Here is a 17,306-nt window from a genome sequence, read left to right on the forward strand (position 1 = left end):
AATCCTGATGAAATCAGGCAAGATAGTAACCACATATTTAAAAATGTGCAAAAGTACCACTTTCAGCTCCTCTCAGCAGTTCCAATGTTTTTCAGAGCAAACCTCCTATAACTATACTTTAGCTCTGAAATCATATAAATTTGATGACAACAGAAATGATTGATTCTATTCTCTATGAAACAAGACAAATTATGCTTTGGGAGAAAATAATTTGCTATAAAGTATAAAATGTTTTAATATTTATATCTTATAATAAAACCATGACATGTTTATAAACACTCTATCAAGCATTTTTACAATGGGGCCACTGCTGACAACTAGAAATACGCAATAAATATGCACAGACACACTGAGTATGAAATATACATCTCGATTTTATAATTGTGTGTGCTTTATTTTTTACACAAATGGAATGGAAGTGTCGAATATTTACACTTAACAGGAGTGTAAGCTGTGCAGTGTCTCTGTAAACTCCAGCTCAGGCAAGGAGTATTTCCCCCCTCCCTCCCATCCTGCACTACAGCTCGATGGAGAAACATCCTGTCAGAGAGAAGCACAAAACTGTCATTTTGAAAGGATCTAACGGGTACAGCCTGGTGCACTCAGAAGTTAAGACACACTTAGGAAACACAAATTCAAAAAGGAGGGAAGAAAAGTTTGCCATCCCATTGGGAGTCAACTTTGCCATTTGGTTGTCTGTCCTCATGAGTTGCTAGGGAGATTCTGTGTTCTGTCTCCTAGGTGATCTTTGTCTAAATCATCCACCTGTCTCAGCTCGTCCTCAGCTGCTACAAGAAACTGCACAGCTGTACAAGAAATGATTTCCAAAGCACAGTTTTCAGTGAGGAAGGATATTTACAGACTGGAGTGTGTGTGTGGGTTTCCATCCACATTCATTCATACCCGATGTGGTATGTGTGTAAATGATGTACATACCACATAGACCATACATACACATAAGTAAAATGCATATCCACAGAATTCTGGAGGGAGATCTCTGGCAAATCGGTTGTCAGCATGTCACTCCACATGCTTTAAGAGAAATGTCCCCTTTGCCCCCTAGGAGTGACAAATTACTATGTATGATAAACTTAGGAGCTAGCCTGAGTCCTTGACTTAAATACTTTTGTAGGAATTTAGGCAGGACCAAGACAGGAAAAAAAGAGATGTTAGTTCACCAGCAAGTCCATTCAATCTCACCAGAGCAATCACCAGCTGAAAAGCAGAGGGGGCTTCACATGAAAATGGGGGGAAAAAAAAGCTTATGAGTGGGGGAAAAATGTCTCTCTCCAAACCAAGGTGATGGCATGGCTTCAATGAGAAGAAAGAGGTTTGCTGTCAGAATGATTTTGGGGCCAGAGTCTGCCTTTATAGAGAGGAAGTGTCCTCAGAGCCACGGGATGATGCTGGGAGTGGGCTCACTTTGGACCAGCCTTCAGGCAGAGAGGCACCCAGGTGCCGGCAGGGCCCAGAGCTCATGCATCGTCGCTGCCAGGGCAGCGGTGCAGGCTGGCTCAGTGAGGCGTGCTGGAGCTGGCTCCAGTCTGGGACCTCATGCTCAGCTTTGCTTTCTGGGCTGCGCGGGTGAAACGGTGACCCAAAGGAATTGTGTCATCAGTCCAGTGCATGGACTTGCTGTCCGAATCAGCCATGAGCCCTTATAGGACAGAAATATTACGGAGTGAGGTATGGGAGAGATGATCAGAGGTGTGAGGAGAGGAGAAAGGACAGGAAGGGAAAGGGGAATGGGAAGGGGAGAGACTGAAGGAGACGGAGAGATAGGGGAGTGAACGGAGGGAGTAAAGGAGAGAACTCAGAAGAAAGGCAATACTCAGGGAAGACAGGCCAGTAGGAGAAAGGGAGAGGTGTACACAAGAAGAGGTGGAATGAGACACGCATGGAAGAGGGTGGGCAGAGGAGAAGAATGAGGAAAAACCAGAGGCGAGAGCCAGAGGAGCGGAGAGAGTTTCCCTGGCTCAGGGTCCTGAAGGGCTGGCAGTAGGATCTCAGACAGCTCACAGGCACCTGAGTGCGGCTTCAAAAAGATGGGCTCACTGGGCAGAAGGAGCCACACCGAGAACTCGGGGCTTGGGGGTGGGGATGGGAGGAAGGCCGGCAAAGAAATGGCCAACAGATCCTGTGGGAGGAGAGCAAAAAACAAACGCCCCTGCAATTAGCTGACAAATGCGATTTTGATTTTGGTAAAGCTGAGACCCCCGTGGTGCTACACATTGTACCAGAGCATGAAAAATAGCACCAGTGACACGATCTGGCACTTTTCTGAAAGGGCCCAGCATGTGAAGGTGACATTGCGCCCCCAGCAAGCCTTCAGATTGGAGAGAGCTCCGGACAAAGTTTGCAGTGTTAGCACCAGTCTGGCCCCAGGCTCCAAGTGCATTTGCACCAGATGTAATCTGGGTAACTTTCCTGCCGTGTCCATACAAGTCATCAGATTTGCTGCAAAATACACCAGTCGTTGGAGCCATAGAGACCTCAACATTGGGAAGCGCAAGACAACAAAACAAATGGAGGTGTAAATTCTATAGGAAAAGACCCTCTCACCAATTTGCTTGGTGATTCTTCAAGCAAATATATATGTATATATATATTTATATAAATCTACATAAAAAAATCAGTGCAAATGCCAATTCTAATCTGGAAGCATCTACACTAGGAAAATAAATAATTATATTACTACAAAACCAAGGGTTGGTGGATCAATTTGATTGTACTCAGCCACAGCAATACTTAATATTAAATGGAAAGCACATCACACGACCCGCGGAAACATCTACTCATTAAGGACAGTCCTTTAAATAAATGGTTGCATGCTCAGTTGAGAAACCAAAGAAGTTATTATGGTGGCCTAAAAATAGAGCTGGGATCAGGAATGGCATTCTGGTGGCAGAAAACTTCTGGCAGCAATATTGATGAAAGTAGGCCTTGACCTGAAACTGGCGGATCGCAGCCACGGACATATCTTAAACATTTTGAATGCTCTAAGGAAGTCTCTGAAAATTTAACTTTCATCATAGGGAAAATGCATTGCTAGCCCTTCCATTGGCAAAGGCAGCCTCGAGACTATAGGTAGATGCATAATTTTGCATTTTTGTGTTTGGTTTGGTGACTGCAGGGAGGCAGACAGTGGTAGTGTAAGATGAACAACACTGGTTTTTGGAAAGAGACCCTCATCCTGAACTCTGATGTTCTTACTGTGAAGAAGCCCCATCACTGCTGATGGCTCTATCTCTTGCTCTCCTATCCCAGCCTGCATGCTGGTTTGCTGCACAGTGTGGCAGAATCCCTGCCAGGTCTGGATGTACCCCAGAAATAAGGCGATGGGGCTTAGTCTGGGCATGCAAAGAACCCAGAGTTGAGTGGTTATTGAGATCACTGAAAAGTCTCTCTCTAAACACCTTGGGCACAAGCAATGCTGATGTCATCATCAGCTCTAAAGTGGGATATAGGCTTCGGGAGTTTTTTTTTTAAGTCATCATTATTATAATTGCTAAAAAATAAACTTGGTCCAGGTGCAGACCCCAAGAAAGGCAGTTCAACTGGTTGAGCTCAAAGTTGTTAATTGTCTTTCCTTGTGTTCTATCTCTTTGCCCCGTACACAGAAACAAAAGTCTGCACCCCTCACCCCCAACCAGATACTTCCCTCTTCCTCAAAGAAATAGTGCTTGTTGGGACAGATCTCTCCATGGCTCTATACCATCTCTGGATATTACAAAACCCTTAATTACTTGTGAAACAGACAAAAGAAAAGTCCTAATTACTCATGGTTGGCTAAAATACTAAATGATCCTTTAAGAATTGCATGTAAGTAACTAGGAACCAAGTTATTCAGCTATCTATTTGCATGGCAGGCCCAGGTTGTTTAACAAGATGAAAGCAAAAACTTCCCTTTAGATCATTTGCATGAGTTTGTGTCTGAAAGCCATCAGCTTAAGAATACACTAATCAAATGTCTTCCAAAAATACCCACGAGCGCAACTCATTAAGGGATGTGCTCCATGAGAGTGTGTCACTAATATGGAAGGGAGATCATGGGAGGTAAGTGAGGGAGAAGTCTTTCTCAGACTTTGGAAGGAACTCAGATGCTCTTAAGGGATCATTGGCAACAAAAGGGAGAGTGCAACTTTCAATTCTTGAATTTGATCATCTGCTGATAGTGCATACATTTAGTCTTTCAATTAGTCTTTACAAAATATTTCACAAAACTTTTTTTAACCTATAGAAATTCGTTTCTATACATTTGATATATTTTTATTGTATAAATTATTCTCATCTTTAGTGCCTTCTTTCAGCTTATAAATGGCAAAATAGACAATAAACAATCATAAAGCTAACCTCAGGTGGAATCCCCTCCTCTCAGTGAGGTCAGTCCTCCATACACTTGTGAATTTTATGAAATGCTCGTCTTTGGAGATGCCAGTCAGAGAAACTACACACTTATCCTTCCCTGATATTATGCCGTCTCCAAAGGGACTCCTTTCCTTTTTCCTTCTTTCTTTCTTTTGCTTGTTAAGAAATCAAAGGGTGTGCATAGTTATAAAATTCGAAGTGTACCAATTACAGATGTGGGTAATGGGAAGGTTGGTGAAGTTCAAGTGCTGGCAACTTTTCTTTAAAGCAAAAAACTCAGAGAGCTCAGCAGCTAAATCAGCTCTGGACATCTGCCGGGGTGAGGAGGCTGCCCATCTCTTGGCCAGAAAGCCTGTCAGAGGTTCATCCCTACACCTGGCACTTTGAGCAAACCAAAGCCTTCCTGCATACTGCAGTGTCTTTTCTGTCCCACCCTTTGGGCCCTCCGTTTCCTTCATGGCTTCACACAGTTTGTGTTGTACATTCATAAGAATTCACATTGACTGCAAAAACATAAATGCAACAAAAACATAAAAGCCTCCAAGTAGTATATTATATATATTTTGTTCTTCTAAATGCTCTTCTGTCATTGTTGGAGGTGCAGTAGCTAATTTATAACTTCTCCTTTGAGGGAATCCAGATGAAAGGCCCAGATTGCTCTTCAATAACAAGCTTGCATTGATTATATATATCTTCTAAGGTGTCTCCTTGGACAATAGCTAGAACAAAAGCAAACACAGCAGAGTCAGGAATCATTCCCCGGTTGGTGAAGAACAGCCATCAATCACACTGCAGAAGCTCGAACCAGTGACAGACAAACGCATCTGGAAGCTTCATATTACCTTTCCTTAGTAAGAAAAAAATGGAAAATTTACTTAAGCAAGATCACATCAGTGATTAAAAGAAAAGAAAATGCTTTCAGTGCGTGTCTTAGATCAGGTAACAAGGGTACCATAGTCTTTCTCCTTTTCTACGTGTCTGTCTGTAATTCTGGAAAATGAATCATTTATATATTTAAATTTTATGGGCGCCTACACTGGGCTAGGCATTGATCAATTTTCAGACTGATCTCTCCCTGCTCATCAAAGAAAGTTGGTCTCATGTTCTGTATGCTGTAAGTACTCTGGCAGGTGCAGAAATTTAGACATTTTAGACACAGAGGAAATAATAAGGTTTGGAGGCAACTTTAGTTAAACCCTTGAACCCCAAACCCTTTAATAGGAACCCCCATTCATTCTCCAAGTAATCCGGTAAACTGATATTTCACCATCATAGGGCTGTTCGTATTGAGAATGCCTTATGACAACTACTTATAAGAAACATAAATAAGAGGAAATATAAACACCCTGATAACCTACATATTACCTAAAACATCAAGTCACCCGACAGTAGATTGAAGTACCTTTCATAATCTCCTTTGAACTAAAGTTATCTTACAGATAGATCTCCAAAACATGTCAGCACTATCTATAGGACATTAGGGATTAAAAATGAATTGATACTGAAAAATAGTTTAGATCTTCAAAAACAACCCTGAGAATATATTGACTATTGTATTTTATTTCTTTTTTTTAATACTTTATTTTTATTCTATTTTATTTTTTCTTGGTTAATCTTTTTTTTTTTGAAATTTTTTTCAATATATGAAATTTATTGTCAAATTGGTTTCCATACAACACCCAGTGCTCATCCCAAAAGGTGCCCTCCTCAATACCCATCACCCACCCTCCCCTCCCTCCCACCCCCCATCAACCCTCAGTTTGTTCTCAGATTTTAAGAGTCTCTTATGCTTTGGCTCTCTCCCACTCTAACCTCCTTTTTTTTTTTTTTTTCCTTCCCCTCCCCCATGGGTTTCTGTTAAGTTTCTCAGAATCCACATAAGAGTGAAACCATATGGTATCTGTCTTTCTCTGTATGGCTTATTTCACTTAGCATAACACTCTCCAGTTCCATCCACGTTGCTACAAAGGGCCATATTTCATTCTTTCTCATTGCCACGTAGTACTCCATTGTGTATATAAACCACAATTTCTTTACCCATTCATCAGTTGATGGACATTTAGGCTCTTTCCATAATTTTATTGTATTTTATTTCTGATATGAACCACTGCTCAAAATGTGAATAATTTTGATCTGATATTTATACCTAGATGTTCTTTTAGGGTGACACATAATTAATACTTTTGTTACTGATAGAAATTTTACTTAAGATTACCTGATTCAACATATTTGCAAACTGCTAAGCCACTGGCATTGTCATATTCCGATTAAGATGAAAAATAAATCCTGTAACTTCTCACAAGGAAATTCAGGAGGAAATTTCCTGCTTTAATTTTTTTTTTTTTTTTTGAGAGAGAGGGAGGGAGAGAGAGTGAGGGAGGGAGAAAGGGAGAGAGAATCTTTTTTTATTTTTAAATTTTTTTTTCAACGTTTATTTATTTTTAAGACAGAGAGAGACAGAGCATGAACGGGGGAGGGGCAGAGAGAGAGGGAGACACAGAATTGGAAACAGGCCCCAGGCTCCGAGCCATCAGCCCAGAGCCCGACGCGGGGCTCGAACTCACGGACCGCAAGATCGCGACCTGGCTGAAGTCGCACGCTTAACCGACTGCGCCACCCAGGCGCCCCAAAGGGAGAGAGAATCTTAAGCAGGCTCCACACTCAGGGTAGAGCCCAACTCAAGAGTTCAATCTCCAGATGGTGAGATGGTGAACCACCCAAGGAATTTCTTGTTTCTAAGCCATTTGTTGTTGTAAGGCAAACTCCACACAGTTTGATTACTCTTTGGATTCGGTCAGTGTTTCATGAAAGTAAGGATAGAGAACCCAGGATACCTGGGGCAAGAAAATCTTCCTCTATTCCCCAAACTTAATGTTTCTAAGGAAATGTTTAAAAAGAAAAAGGAAAAAGGGGCATGTGGGTGGCTAAGTCACTTAAACATCCAATTCTTAATTTCAGCTCAGGTCATGATCTTAATGGTTGTGGGAATGAGCCCTGGGTCTGGATCTGCACTGAGCAGGGAGCCTGCTTGGGATTGTCTCTCTCTCTCCCTCTCTCTCTGCCCCTCCCCTGCTCGTGTACACATCTCTCTCTCAAAGTAAATAAACATTTAATAAAAAAGTAAAGTAAAATAGTCTTGCATTGGGACTTGATGTAGAATTAATGGGAACACTGGGAAGTGTTTCATGATCATGTTCAAGTGCTGCTAATGGGAACACAGACCTGCAGGTCACTGAAGCAGAGAATGGAGCCCTGAGACTGCTTCTCATGAGTCACCACTTTGGATGCTGCCTATCTGAGCCCTAAAAGTTTCTTTTTTTTTTTTTTTAAGTTTTCTGTTGATATCAGGGAGATAGTCTAATGAGGTACCAAATCCCTAAAATCTTAATAGCAGGAGATAGCTCAGTGCCATACGTGACTCATGGTTTTGGGTAGGGCCAGTGGGAACCTGGAAACTGGCTGCAGTTGAATCCAGAGAAGAGAGAACCCAAAGTTCTGGGTCAGATAGGTAAAGCAGAGGGAAATTAGGGCTTCTCTGTGGGAAGGTTTTAGGGCCAGGTATACCAAGCCTGGACTCCTCTCTAAATGCCAAACATCAGACCGTTGATTGTTTCTGTCAGAGTACAAGGGTAAATGAACTTACCTGTAAAATATTCTCCAAATTCTTGTTCTAGCTTAATTGCACGATCATAGGTTTTCTTCGCTTGTTCCTCTGTTAGACGTTTATTCATCTCCCTGGGAAAATGAGGTTTTGGTATTAGAACATATGGGGAAGTACCTGACAAATCCTGACAAACTAAAATATGTGGCAAAAATGAATCCTGCAGGAGGCACAGTAATCTTAGCAGCTTCCTAGTCCTCATTTGGGATTCTTCTTTGCGGAAATAATTTCAGCAATGAGGACCCCCTCCCAGAGAGCTCACTCTCTTGGTTCCATCCTGGAACCGAGATTGATGCAGAATCTATCTGTTTATGATTTCCTGTCACTGGCTCCTGTTCTGTTCCTGTTCTGTCCTCTGCAGTCACACAGAGTGGGATTAAACCTCTTCCCTCCATGACAGCCACCGGGTCTTAAAATCAAGTGCTCACGTGTCCTTTGAGGCTACCCCTCCTTCAGAATAAACTGTCCTACTTCATTCATCTGTTCTCTCATTGGATGTGATTTCCAAATCCTAACCTTCCTGGTTACTCTTTGGACTCTTTGACTGACTTGATCTGTCTTAAATATGGGACATAGATTCGAATGAAATCTTCCAGGGGTGGTCAGAAGTGGGAGAAGAGATGGAGAGAAGGGAAGGGACATCACAGCATTTTGTACCTCATCACATCTGACAGAACTAGACTTGCTTGTTGGCAGGTCCTGCTTTCACAGAAACCTTTGATTTCTCCACTCTCTGTCCTCCCCAAGGGCTGTGGCTCATCATCAGTGTGTAACAGGAAATGTGTGGAGTGGAGAAACAAAGTGCTTCCTGAGAAAATATTACAGGCCCCTTAGGCATGTGTACTTTCAGGCCAAAGAAGCATTCTGCCACTCTCCCTGCTCAACTTCTGCAAAGGGTGAGTCCCCCCTATAGAAACAAGAGCCCTGAACTTCTCTGTTTTTGTAATCAGTTGGCTTTACAAGTATCTGCTGAAGGAGGTGTGAATAAATGGACAGAGAGAGAATGTAACAATCAAATGTGCTGGGAGAAAATATTTTCAAATAGATTATAATCAAGCAACCTACATAGGGAGCCAGGGTAGAGGATCTTGGTAAGAATCTCCAGTGTTGACTTGGTCTTGTTGCTCTTCTGATAGGAGAATGGGCTATAAAGGCATTATGCCTGGGATTCTCTCTCTGTCCCTTTTTTTCTGTCAGTCTCTCAATGATGGTGTATATAAGTGATCCTTAATCATTGTGAGATTATTTAAGTCCAACCTAGGCTCAAGGATAAATTCAGTGGGAAGAAAATGGAAAAATAATCCAATCTCCTGATTCCTACTTAGCAGCAACTTTATCTTTCCATGTCATCTAGGTGTTAAAATTCTTTGCCTACCCAACAAGCTGTACTTCACTAAATAAAAATGGTATTGTCTTCCCATTTTTTCTTAATCAAAGACATTTTATTAACCAAAGACTGACCATTCTTTCCTCTGATCATCATATGAATACCAGTGTGGCTGCGCTGGGCTGATAAAAGTCTAGCCAAGAGTGAAGATACCTTGGTTGGCCCACTGGGATGCATCACAGGGGCACATAGAATATTGAAAGCATTGCTGCCTTTGCATGCCACTGAAGAAGCCAGAGATTAGGGTATGGGACAGGTAGATTTAGAGCAAGTAGCTGTGGCCTGAAGTAATAAAGGGACTTGTAAAGGTAAAAGAGGAGATCTGCTGTCTGAACTCAAAGTTTTGGAGTTCTTTTAAAACAATTTTAGTCAAATAGACTTTCCATTATACCAAGACTTTCCTAAGAGGCTTATTTGGAAAAAAAATTAAAGAACTAAAGTCAGACATTAACATGATTTTAGACATGATCTGATGGCTGCAGTATAAAAAAGTAGCAATTTCCTGAACTCTTGATGTTGAAATAAAGTCATCTCATCCCGAGGGATGGTATCTACAATTCTTCTCCCAAACAGCATGAGCCCCAGAAGCTGAGAGTGCATGTCACCCTTGGGTACAGAAGATGCTGGGCTAATCCCAGGGATACTTTTCATAGAAAGATAGGGTTTTGTTCCAGATGTCAAGAAGTCATGTGGCTCTGGACCTCCTTTGACTTGCCTGCCTCATGCTAGCCTATGTTCTTAAAATTCCCTTTGCACTTACTGTAGCCATGACTGAATTTAGATTTTTATCCTCTAATATATCATCTATTATATACTTTGTCTCCTTGCCTAATTTGCGAGTTCTTTGAGGGCAGAGACCAGGGCTTGTTCATTAGCATGTGTCATGGGGTCTGGCTCAAGACTTATTTGTTGAATGAGTAAGTGAATGGATGAATGGAGAACTGGACAAATAAACATAATTATGATACAGTTGAAGACAGCAGTAAACATGGGTCACTGTGGGATCAAGAAGGCAAAAACAGATTGGGGGTGGCAAGGTAAAGAGACACAGGAAGCTTCACACTGCCATGGCATGGGGGTGAGGAACAGAAGTGGCACAGCGGCACGCTATAAAAAGAACATCTCTTTTATACACGCCCTTGATTTTATGCTCCTCTGAAGAATCAGCTATGTATGTACTAATAAGCTCTGTGGTTTGATGTGGATGATGTACTTGAGAAATAATGTGTGTGATGATGTGTCAATGCCTAAATGTGACAGCCGCCATGCTTTTGTTCCAGTTGACCTAGCATTCACTTCTCCCCGGGGAATGGGCAATTCATGCTAGCTTTGCTCCTAAAGTAAAACCCTTGGAAAAGAGTGAACTGGAAAGTAAACATCCAGCCTTTAATAATAAGATCACATTGGTTTGAATGTCACCATTACTGCACTCGAGATTCATGAATATGGCTGCAGCAAATTATGTCGGATTCACGATCTCATTGTGGAAGCCAGCCTTCAGTATGTTTAATTTTCCTTGGTGATAAGTGTCTGTGACAGCGCCCCAGGCAAAACTAAATAAGTCATCTCATAGTTATGGAAGGAAGTAGACCTTCTCCCACCGAGCACCAGATGGGAATGTCTCCCAATATCACACTAAAGCAAATGTGCCAAGGCTGTTTCTCCCTCAGGCTTCACTTCCCTGGGAAGCCATTTATCTCACTGTGTATTTATGATGTGAAAAACTATTTTTCTATTTCTGAAACAGGACTTTAAGATGTTATTCTCCAAAGGTGAGGGCCATTTTTCTATTCTTCATAATGTTGGCATTGCTAATAATATTTATGAAGCTCTTTGCAGATTATAAATCATTTTTACATCATGAAATTCATGGTTGCTTAATTTACTTTGTTCACTACCCAACCTGGTATCCCATATGAAGAGAAATGTGATGCAGGTTATCAAGGGTAATACTATCAAGAACAAGTATCTTATCATCAACACATGTTTTTCCATGTACCAGCTATGGGCAAAGCTCTTTATGTTATAATTTAACACTTAAATTCTTGGGGCAGAAGGCACTTCAATGACCTCTTGATTTTATTTCTTCATCCTGGGAAGAACTTTTGTCCATCTTTTATTTATGGGAATAAATACGTCTCTGGCGATTTCCCCAGAGGCTGACTGTGTATTTAACTTAATTCTCTTAGGTTGCAATTCTAGCTACTGTAGCTTGCTTTGCTTCTTCACTCTTCTAGAAGACATGGAACAGCTGGCTGATACCTTTTGCAAGTAATTGTTTCACCTCTGGGATTATGTAATTTCCTTTTCTTTGGTCTTTCCACACACCCTAGGGGTTTTCCAGTCTCTGGTTCACTTCTGAACCCGGTCAAATGCTCTAAGATCTCGAGGCCCAACTGGAAGCACATTTGAGCAAAATTGTTGCAACAGACACACTGGCATTATCTCTTGTGGCCTCTTGGAAAAGGTAGTTTATGAGTTTTGTAATGATAAAATGGTTTTATTCCTTTTACAATAAAATAACTTAAAATTTTTAACAGTTATAATAGCTACTATTTATTGAATGCTTACCATATGCTAAAGACCAAATGGAGAACTTCGCATTCATAATCATGTTTAACTTTTGTAGTAGCTGTGAGGTACACATTATTACCTAGTTTCGGTAATAGGTACACATTATGCCTAGTTTAGAGGAGAGGAACTAAATCTGACAGAGGTCAAGCAGCTTGCTGAGGTCACATAACTGATCAGAGGCCAAGGGAAAAAAAAACCACACCTAGCCTGACCCATTTTCAAGTCCCTGCTCATAGCCTCTTTGCTCTGCTACTTTTTTTTGGCTGCCACAGCCTCGCATTTGTTTGAGAGTTGTCTAGAAAGCAAAGCCAACAATTTGTATCAAATTGCCACTGAAAATATGTTACTTTATAGTAAGGTTGTGAGTATTTGCCTAATTTGTTTACTGATATTTTTGAAGGAAGATATTTTGTCAGTCCTCTGAAAAATAAAAAGAACAACAAAAAAATCTGAGTCATACAGATTTGCCTGATTCATAAATATGCACTGGTATGGAGCTATTGGTGTGAGTTACAGAAGTGTTACTGCCACGTTGCTAAGAAAACTCCCTTTTAAGGATAGTGGTTTACAGACATGAGGTTTTAAGAAATAAAAGAATTATCTGCTAGAAAAAAATGAAATGTCAATAGAAAGAGTCTAAAATACTGTCTGTTCCCTCTATAAAAACCCACACATTTAAAAAGATTTACTAATGGAACTGCTTTCAGAAGAAAGATACAAGCAAAGATGATCACTTCCTCGCATTTGAAAACCAAACCGAACCAACATACCTTTAAAACAACAAAACAAAACAAGCCAAAGGAAAAAAAAATCACACACACACACACACATGCACACACACAACAACTTGTGAAATGAAAATAAAAATCAAGAAGCACTAGGAAAGACATGTTAGGGAATTACTGACATTATGTCTCTAGAGGTCCAAAAACATTTTAATGTGTTTTTTAAAAAGGAAATGTGTTAAAAAATCAACAATGGAACTTCTGACTTATAAGCATTTGTGACAAAGAGCTGTTAGCAATTTGCTGTGTTATGTGGAACAGGCAGCTGGGTGACAGCCTCCTGTGCACTCCACTTACATGAGAGGTTCCAGAGATTTGGGCTTAATGAAGATGGCAATGGGATAGAGCTGGGCAACTTGTAACCGCTTGATAGCATTTCCTGACACATCAAGTATACAGTGTTTGCCCTGGTAGAAAGAGAAGAAAAATATGGAGTTAATCCAGAAAGAATGATCATAATCCAACCAAAACAAACAAACAAACAAACAAAAAAAAAGTAAGTGTGTCTTAGAGGAAGGTAAGGGATACTGAATTCCTAAAGGTTGATAAAAGGTCATTGCAAAGCATAAATGAAAATTGACATACAGGGTCATCATCGAATACTTTTGATAACTCGTATTTATGATTCCTTTACTAAGTGCCTGCCACTGGGATAGAGATTTTACATGTGTTATCTCAGTTAGCTTAATTTTCTGAAATAAATATCTGATGTTTCACACAAGAAGATATGTGGCATTATGTAATGTGACTGGGTCCACGCTCATGGAGCTGTCATAATCCGTCTCTGAAGACAACTATCAACAAGAAATTCCCAAATCTATCAGATAGGTATTATCAGCCACATTTTTACAGAAGATAAGACTAAGGCTTAGAAATAATATGTAACTTGCCAAAATCTTAGTGCTAGAAGAAATCAAACCCAAGTCTTGAAGCACTGACAGAATTGTTGGTTGGAATCAATAGATACCTCATTGCTTTACCCTGACCAATGTTGAATCTAAAAGAATGGTAATCACGTGAATTTGGAACAATTCCATAAACATTTGTTGAGTGATTTTATGTGTCCTGCCCTGGATATGCTCAATCTAGTATAGCCAAGGACAGACACCTAAAGAGTTACCTTAACTATTTTATCTTAAGTGCTGAGAGAGAGTGTATGCACTGTGCATATAAATTTCTTGTTTGTTAAATGAAAACCCTATTACATATAGCACACCTCATTTAACTTGGCTTCCACTGCAATGAGTTCTCAGAGCAAGGAGTTGCTTGCTTTATAAAGTATTTCTGGAAAAGTAGATATATTTGCCAAATATGATATTCTAACTCCCGGGGAGAAATGGCCTCATTATGCTGAGGCCAGAAGAACTTTACAAAAGAAGAGAAAAAACATATTGTGCAGATAGGAACAGTCCTAAATCAATAACGGGGGAATAAAAACTGTATGAGTTTCACGTGTATTACCCACGTGAAAACAAAGAGACTCCAATGAATACTTGAGCTCTTCTAGGAGAAACATACTAAGATGGTTCAACCCTATATCACTTAAGTAATTGCAAGTTTGCTATTTGTGAAATACAGCAGCTATACAAGATGTCTAAATGCTGTTTGATTATTCACTGGCCAGAACTTTTCAAGTTAACAAAGGTTATAGCTACATTTCAAAGGGGAGAACAGATGTAATAATCAGGAAAATGGTTAGAAACAATATGATGAAGCTCATATAACCTAATTTTTGAGAGAGAGGAAGAGACACAGCTTTCTTCCTGTATTCTCAGATAGACATTAAAATTTCTTCTTTAATTTTTTATCAGTACATCAAAAAGTTGTGTCAAATCAAATAAAATCAACCCAACAAGTATGAATTGTATAACAAATGTATTGGTTCTTAACTCTTTTCTTTTCTCTCATAAAATAAATCCTTCCTCGCATCTGTTGACAGATTAGGAACACTCTATAGGCAGATCTTTTTTTTTTTTTTGATAAAGAGAGCTTTTGCATAAGTAGGAGAGAAGGAGGAGAGATGGGGGAGGGGCAGAGGGGCAGAGAATCTTAAGCAGGCTCCACACCTAGCACAGAATCCAAAGTGGGGCGCAAACTCACGAACCATGAGATAATGACCTGAGCTGAAGTTGAGTTAGATGCTTAATTGACTGAGCCACCCAGACACCCCTCTCTATCTATAGGCAGATCTTAAAGCCACATTCAAGTGCCTTCCTATCCTGTTCTCTCTTGAACATTCTCTTCTCTTCTAAGCCTTCAATATTACCAGCAAGAAGGGAATTACAGTATTCAAACCCCACTAAGTTGAAATTTCTGCCAACAGTAGGCTAGTCCCTAGCCCTCTTCATCTACCTACTCCTCCAAGAGAGTGTCAAGTTTTCAGGGAGATAAAATGTAACTCCTGCTAACAAAAAGAATTGAGGTTCCTGATCTAAACAACCAAGAGTAACAAAGCTTCCTTAATAAATTCAAAGCTGTTTACTGGGGCCAAAGATGAGTGAGTCAAGGACAAAGTGAATTTCCATAAACTTCAAGCTGTTAATTGCCTTTAGGTTTATAACACCTTCCTCCCCACAAGTCAGTCAGCATACTTTACTGAGATTAGAACAAAGATTAATGACCTTGTTCTAAAGTGATTCTCTGCTTAGAGGTCTTAAAAGGAATATTTAATCAAAATTTACACCTGCAATCAGGAAAGAGTAATGACCAAACAATGCAGTTTGCCACCTGGGAACCTTCTTTAGGGGAGGTATAAGATGATTGGTGAACATACCCTTTCTGCTACAAATCTCACAGACTGCACACTAGTTCCATATAAATTGTCATTGTACTGGCCAGCTTCTATAAACTTGTGCTCTTGGATATCTTTCTCCATTTGTTCTCTGGAAATGACAAAGTGATAGTCTCTGCCATCCACCTCATAGTCCCGCTTTGGCCTGGTAGTATCTATATAAAACAAAAATAATAAAATTAAGATAATTTATATTCATAAATGTCCTTTACAGTTATTTTCTTTACCATACCCCCAACACAGATATACAAAAATATGTAATATGACATAGTAACAGGTACCAGTTAGCCTCTCACTGTCAGCCACTACAAAATTAGACAAAGTATATGGAACAGCCATTGCCAGGCATCAGACAACAGGCAACACAAGGCTGTGATCTTGAGAGAGGAGAAACCCACGAGGGGAACTCTATATTCATTCCACCTCCATTTCCAAGAGGGAGGTCTAGGGCTTATATAGTGCTAGGAGACACCGGAGTTCACTCAGAACTGGGCATTTGGTTGAGTACCTGAAAAGGCCAAAATTTAGAAGGATACTCTAGATTTATTCTAAACCTATCTTCACAAAGTGTGTAACCAAGTCATAACTGAAGAAGCTGATTTGCCAGTAAATTATTATCAGCCAGAACAAAAACAATATTCTATAAAGAAAGATAACCAAATCTGGACTGTCAGTAATGTAGTGTCACAATGTCCAACACACAATTAAAGATTATAGGACACACAAAACAACAACAACAACAACAACAACAACAACAACAAAAACAAGAAAGTGTGTCATATAACCAGTAGAGAGAAAAAAATGGATATACAGTAAAAACACATTTAGGGATTTAAAAAGATGTAAAAGGTAGGACTAAAAGTCTTAAGGTAAGACTAAAAGTCATCAACTCTAACCATGGTTAGAGGTGGTTAAACTTCTTGGTAGGAAGAGAAGGGAAAACAATTTATCAGTATAAATAAAAGTTGTTAAAATATTTCCAATCTTTGATTCAGGTACTCTCTTCCTAGGAATCTATCTTAAAAATTATCAAAGATTCAGATATAGATTTATCCATATAGATATTAATTATATTAATTTATAAATTACAAATAATAGTTATAACATAATTACAACTAGAGAAAAGTAGAGACATCCCCAAATACTCATAAATGAGGAATGATTAATTATTATATAATAATTTAAAATATTTATATGAAATTTCAAATACTTTAAAAATACTTTTAAGCCAAAAAAAATTGTATACATCCAAAATGTACCCAATCAGAGGAGAAAATGTGTGCATAGAAAGAAGGACTAGGCAAAAATCTATGAAAATATTAACAATGATGTTATCTCTGGATCCTATGTGAAATTCTGTATATTTTTTATTTTCTTGTTTAACTTTCTTTTTGGCATTTTCCAAGTTTTGTACAATGAACACACATTAGTTATCGTAAAATAGTGCTATTAAAACAAGAGAAAGAGCACAAGGTAGAGGGAAAAGTAGGAATGGTGTTTAAGGACCATCTGGGTTTTTTTCTTTCCAAAGTGGGGAAACACACTGGAGGCTGCTATGAATGGAGTAGGGTTTGTCTGGATCGTTTATGTCTGGACACCTTCTCAAGATATTCTCTGTGGCAGGATCCTTTCCCAGAGTCCTTGCTGGAATAGTTTCATGACATACAGCAATCACCCTAGCTCCCCTCTGTGAACTCACACACATGCAACTCCTGCTATTGTTAGGTATTCTGGGTGACA

General features: G+C 39.7%; 1 protein-coding gene across 1 annotated transcript in view; it reads right to left on the reverse strand.

Moving 5' to 3' along the window:
* Positions 1–217: 217 nt before the first annotated feature.
* Positions 218–17,306, reverse strand: part of DLG2 (discs large MAGUK scaffold protein 2) — a 2,103,489-nt gene continuing 2,086,400 nt past the window's right edge. Inside the window, exons 27-30 of the mRNA XM_040489720.1 lie at positions 15,549–15,721; positions 13,073–13,182; positions 8,012–8,103; positions 218–5,087 (exon numbers count right to left, since the gene is read on the reverse strand). Coding sequence (XP_040345654.1) covers positions 4,981–5,087; positions 8,012–8,103; positions 13,073–13,182; positions 15,549–15,721 — 482 coding nt within the window. The 3' untranslated portion in view covers positions 218–4,980. The remainder of the gene's footprint in view (positions 5,088–8,011; positions 8,104–13,072; positions 13,183–15,548; positions 15,722–17,306) is intronic.

Source organism: Herpailurus yagouaroundi, unplaced genomic scaffold (genome assembly GCF_014898765.1).
Source record: "Herpailurus yagouaroundi ecotype Mexico unplaced genomic scaffold, PumYag 180, whole genome shotgun sequence".
Lineage (NCBI taxonomy): Eukaryota > Metazoa > Chordata > Mammalia > Carnivora > Felidae > Herpailurus > Herpailurus yagouaroundi.